The following is a 6000-nucleotide window of genomic DNA, read 5'->3' as shown; positions in this document are numbered from 1 at the left end:
ACAAACATACAAGGGAATACAAAGCAAAGGGAAAGGGGCAGTTGCCCACGGCAACACCGTGAGCAACCAGAGTGGTGAACGAGCCAAGTCAAACCAGGAGAGCAAGAGGTAGCAAACGCAGAGCAGGAGAGTAGTCAGTAAGCCAGGGTCAGTATGGAGCAGGATCAAATAGTTAGGAGCTGTAGCTGGGCCAGGAAACCACACGAGAAGAATGACAAGCAAAGGAGGAACAGGAAAGGCAGGTATAAATAGACAGAGGGCGGGAGCTAGCTCCGTCTAGCCAGGCTGCGATAGGCTCTCCCACTCCTAAGCCTGCCATCCTGAGTGGTGGAAGATGGAGTCAGTCTCAGAGACATAGATTCAGGTGCAGACTGATTACCTATGGGAGTTAACCCCGAAGCTGTGCCTGGCAGATCCTTTACAGCCTGGCTCTACTATGTCCCAGGTGCCTGCAGCCGACTCTACCTTCAGGTACTTTCTGCAGATATGGCAGCAGACACGATCTTCTATTCTGCTGGCGGTGGACCAAAAGAAGAGAAAGGCAGACACCAGAAGACGAGAGCTTCCTCAGTTTCTTCCAGGTACAAAGGTCTGGCTGTCTTCAAGGAATATCCAGCTGAGGGTGCCGTCTTGCAAGTTTGCTCCCAGGTTCCTTGGACCCTTCGAGATTCTGCTACAGATCAATCCTATGTCATACAAGCTTCGACTGCCTCCTACACTCAAGATCCCTAACTCCTTGCATGTCTCCTTGCTGAAACCCGTGGTCCTGAACCGCTACTCCAGGACTCCTAGTTCCGCAGTGTCTCCTGGCGGTTCATCTGGAACTTGAGAAGTGAGGGAGATCCTAGCCACCAAGAAAGTGGGAGGAAGGACGTTTTATTTGGTGGATTGGAGGGGATTTGGTCCAGAGGAGAGGTCTTGGGAGATGAACATGTATACAGGTGTGATAGCTCTCAAATATGATTCAATGTGATTCCTGAAATTCTATGACTGGGTGGTAGTGGGAGGGAGTGGCTGAACTAGAATGATTGCATTTTTTAACGTCATTCACTAATTTATTTCGTTTAGAGCTTAAAAGCAAAACCCACAATGAGACAGTGAGAAAATCAGTTCAAGTTAGTTTGGTTGATGTGTGAAGATGGTTAAAATTGCGGGGGAAATATATTCTCACAAAGACACTAGTATTATTGAAGGTAACAGTGTGGCAAATACATTAATTTGGGCTTAGAGAAAAAGAAACATTTTCTCATGAGGTCCTAATAAGATAAATCTAGCTTGGGAAGCAGAAAGGCTTCAAGGAAAGTATTGAATCTGGACCTACTGCCGAAATGTAGGATATCTATAAAAGTGTGACATATCCAACTAGAATTAAACAACATTGTGTTTCGATACTGGATTCATATGGTCAATATTTGTCTAGTACAACCTTTTATGCTGGTTCTTATTTATGAACTTTGAGATTATGAACAGTATTTAAATGCCTTTGTCTTTATCCCTAGTTTTTGAGGATTAAGCTTTTTTAAGTGTTTAGTTAATAAATTCCAAAGAGCTGAGAACTCCAGCGGATTGAATGGGAGCATTCACTTCAGTGATTAACTAAGACCATGAACCTTTTTTTTATGCTGCTGTTGTGTATTACAAAGGATTATAAAAAAAACAAACAGTGTAGGGTATAAACCATACAGAGCTCTACGCTATCTATTGTCACTTGTGATTATTACCAAATGCACATTTAAATTCTCTGGTAGAGGATGGGAACTGATCTGCACAGCTCTTGTTTCCAAGGGAATGCAATTCAGCATGAAGTATAAAACACTAAAGTGAACCCTGGTAGCAACATGCTCTGAATGTTGGATGAATGAATAAGCCTCGCATAGGCTGCCTCCTGGTTTTGTCTGCACTTCTCTGTTGACAACGCTGATCTTATTAAACTATAACTCGGAGAACTGACGCCTTACACTGTATACATTACATACTTGATAGACTACCAGTAATACATCAGAAGACATTTGATAGAAAAAGAAAACTTAAAATGTCAGGTAAGGTAAACCGTTACATTCTTAGCTGGTAGGTAAGGACAATTCTTAGTTTGTGTTGCTTAGTATGTGTTGTATATTAATGTTTTGCTCTGTCACAACTGCAGATATATATATTTATAAATTATCCATGTGACACAGATTAAGAGATGTTTGCAATAGGCTATTCTTTCATGTATACTGTACCCTGTAGAGGTAGTTATTATTCCCTTAATCTCAGTTTTGATGTCATCATCTGAAGGGAGATCAAAATTATACATTTATATTAGTTTTAATTTTTACTTTTGATATTGTCACATAAAGTCAAAATAATGGGAATTTTATCTTATCATTGTAAATCTATGGTGAATTGTAAGGGGCCGTTCACATACAGTATGTCCGGCGTCCGCTTCAGTTTGCCTCTGGCGTGTTGAAGAAAAGCCGGAGGCAAACTGATGCTAGAACGGATCCCATATCTTTCTATGGGATCTGTTCTGGCACGGGGGACATCAGTTACGGCGCCGGACCTCCCTGGGAGCCGGATCTAAAAACGTTACCTGCAGCGTTTTTTGTTCCTGCTCCCAGGGAGGTCTGGCGCCGTATCCTATCTATTTTAATGGTGGCCGGATGAACGCCGGGTGCTGCCGCATCCACCTTCCGGCAGCACCCGGCAGGAAGGTGGATGTGAGCTAGGAGCGGAATCCCCGGTCATAGCACTGCCGGGGATTCCGCTCCAGGTGGAGACCCTGGCGACTACCTTCCCACCCAGGGCCGACCTTAGGGGTGTGTGACCTGTGCCATTGCACATGGCGCATCACCCCAGCTGGTGGAAGGGGGCACTACGCTGGCTCCTTTCCCCTGCTTGTTTTAGAAGCGCCGGCAGCTCAGAAGTCGTCTTTCCGCCCGGCCACTTCTTTACTCTACACCGGGCATGAGGGCGCCCGTGCTGCCTGTCGGGTTTGGACCCCCATGGCCGGTGATGTCGCTAGCAGCCGCTGCTACAGTGGTAGCGATGCCAGTATAGTAGAGCAGGGAGATATCTCCCTGCTCTGCTATATACCAGTGCCACTGTAGCTCCTTGAAGGAGCGGAATCCCCATGTGGCCAGGGATTCTGCTCCTGGACGGAGTGCTTGATGTCTCTGTTCATATATGGACAGTGACATCAGGAGCAACTCCTGAAGTGGAATCACCGTACACAGTGTTGCCGACTCTGTGACCGAGGATTCCACTCCAAGATAAGCCAGTGACGTCACTGTCCATAATGGACACAGACGGCAAGGGCTTCTCCTGGAGTGGGGTCCCCAGTCACAGCGTCGGAACCGCTGTGTACTGGGATTCCACTTCAGGAGTTGCCCCTGATGTCACTGTCTATATATGGACAGAGACATCAAGCGGAGTGCTCCAGGAGCGGAATCTCCGACCAAAAGGACTAGGAATGGACGGGAAGCCATCATGGGACTAGGAATGAAAGGGGAGCCACGCTGGGGTAAGAATGGGAGGGAACCATGCTGGGTACTAAGAATGAGAGGGCTGTATATTTGTGTACTGTACATGTTTGCTGACTGCATTAGATACTTTAACCTGCATTCTGTGTACTTTTATTTTTAAGAGGACTACCTCTGTAAAAACTATTTTTCTGTGCAAATTTGGGTGGTCAGTTCAAAGAGGTTTCACTTTATTTTAATATTTCTAAAGCAGTAAGAGCAACAATGTAAAAGTACTTTAACAAGTATTTCATATTTGACAGCTCATTATGAAATTACCTTAGATAAAATAGATTTTTGCTTTCTTAACTATTTATTCATTTATCATGCATTATTGGCCACCATTCCATTCAATTCTATGGGGCTGCCGAAGATAGCTGAGCGTCAGCCCACTAGAAATGTGTGGAGCAGTGGTGGAGCATGTGGACTACCGCTCCATTCCTATGGGGCTCGCAGGAACGACAAGGTAAGCCCGTTCTCGGGATAGGTGGATAGGTGATAAATAATGATTATGGGAAAATACCTTTATGGTAAGCAATATCTGCTGAGATATCTACTTAGACGACTCATGTCTGGGAAGGAATTAACGACCAGGAGCAGAAGGACCTTAATTACACCACAGTCACATAATGATTGTGACAAATTAAAAAACAGGGGTCGGAAGTCACATGTGGTGCATGTTGTGACTTTTGGCCTTTTTGCGCCACCCTTGGCACTTTTGTGGAAAGGGGCATGGCATCGATTTCACTATATGAGACGTAGCACGGTAGAGGCCAACGCTGGGCCTCGTGCATTGCCACACTAAATACATTTTTTACAAATTACAGCTCATGCAAGTAATGACACCAGAACCATACCAAAGAAAGAATAGAGCATATAGTCAGCGTATATAAGAATATATCAGTTTTATTTCTACAAAATAACATACATTTAAAAACACATAATAAGAAGACTCTAGTACTAATACTGTGGTACATCATTCAGCACAGGAAAATATTACGTAAAAAGACGAAGTGGTATATAGTGCAAAACTATACAAGCTGCCCACACAGATATTTATAGTGTATCACATCCAAGTGGATTGTATACTGATAGTCTACAGCGTCCTCTCAATTGTGTAAGTACAATGGATATTACCAGGTCAGAACAGAGTCACATGGAGAAAATCAGTAATTAGGTAGTGAGCGGTTTTAGTAATGCAATCTTACCCATTCAAAAGGGAGTAGAGAGTGTCAATACACGTCCGTGCTGAGACGTCCACAGAGAGACCCCAACGCGCGTTTCGCTGTTTTTGGTCGCTTCCTCAGGGGGTACATTAAACCCATAATGTGTATGGTCCTTTTATAGTGTGTGCATGTGAAGAATGAATCCAGATTATCGCCAAGATAGGAGTCGGCGCTTGTTCGGTGACGCGACCGGAAGCGAGGCATGCCCCACATCCGGCCCCGCATGCTCGAGCGCACATCCGGATTCCCGACGCGTGACGGGAGTTCCGGACATGCGCAGTGGGCAGCTTGTATAGTTTTGCACTATATACCACTTCGTCTTTTTACGTAATATTTTCCTATGCTGAATGATGTACCACAGTATTAGTACTAGAGTCTTCTTATGATGTGTTTTTAAATGTATGTTATTTTGTAGAAATAAAATTGATATATTCTTATATACTCCGACTATATGCTCTATTCTTTCTTTGGTATGGTTCTATAATCATGGAGTAGTCTATCTGATACATTATGGGGGGAAGTTGGTTTCTTAAACTTCACCTAGCCTGTAACCAATATGCGCTTGGAGTCCATTTATCTATCAAGTAATGACACCAGGCAGTGTCAGGACATAGTATGCGATGCAGCACTGATAACGTTGAAGTGCATATAAGAGCCTGACACTGCTCAGCATCAGGACCATGTACGAGCCGCACTAAAAGGGTGAAGGGTAAAAGAGGAGGGGTGAGGGGAGTATGGTGTTTTTAATGTTATGGGCGACAGACTTTGGGAGAATGTATGGCGCATTGCCGCGGAAGTTGCGCCATGATTGTGGCGCATGACACGACCAAAAGATGCAACACATGTGTCACACCTTACTCTAATTCTTTCTATTGACTGATGTATGAAACACTATATTTAATAAACTGCCACCAAAAGTATCATCAGCTTTTGACTGCTGTGTGAGATTTTCTACTTCTAAGCTGAGAAAATCCATTGTGGGGAGGGTAGGCTGTGAGTGTGTAGCATGTCTACCGTGAAGATATCTGCTGCTATCTTACTTCATCCTGGATGTTGTTATATTAGCAGCAATATAAGATGGATTCCTGTGTATTGTGGAGCAGCAATAGTAGGAGGAGGCTAGAAGATGCAGCAGATGTAAATGTTGTCACAGCTTTCTCATCACTGTGTGGCTGCTGCTGTAATGGCAGGGGGTAGGGAGACGGACAAGTGAGCCCTAATCTACCCGCCACTCTGTCCCTGCCTACTTGCAACGACCCGCCCTAGGCGACGGG

At 44.5% G+C, this 6000-nt stretch overlaps 1 protein-coding gene across 1 annotated transcript in view; it reads left to right on the top strand.

Moving 5' to 3' along the window:
• The first annotated feature begins 1857 nt into the window (after positions 1–1857).
• NQO2 (N-ribosyldihydronicotinamide:quinone dehydrogenase 2) overlaps positions 1858–6000 on the top strand; it is a 28381-nt gene continuing 24238 nt past the window's right edge. The window contains exon 1 of the mRNA XM_075828469.1: positions 1858–2039. Within this exon, the coding sequence (XP_075684584.1) occupies positions 2033–2039 (7 nt within the window). The 5' untranslated portion in view covers positions 1858–2032. The remainder of the gene's footprint in view (positions 2040–6000) is intronic.

Source organism: Rhinoderma darwinii, chromosome 5 (assembly GCF_050947455.1).
Source record: "Rhinoderma darwinii isolate aRhiDar2 chromosome 5, aRhiDar2.hap1, whole genome shotgun sequence".
Taxonomy (NCBI): domain Eukaryota; kingdom Metazoa; phylum Chordata; class Amphibia; order Anura; family Rhinodermatidae; genus Rhinoderma; species Rhinoderma darwinii.
The sequence above is the reverse complement of the archived record's forward strand: the minus strand, read 5'-3'. Positions and strand labels throughout refer to the sequence as shown.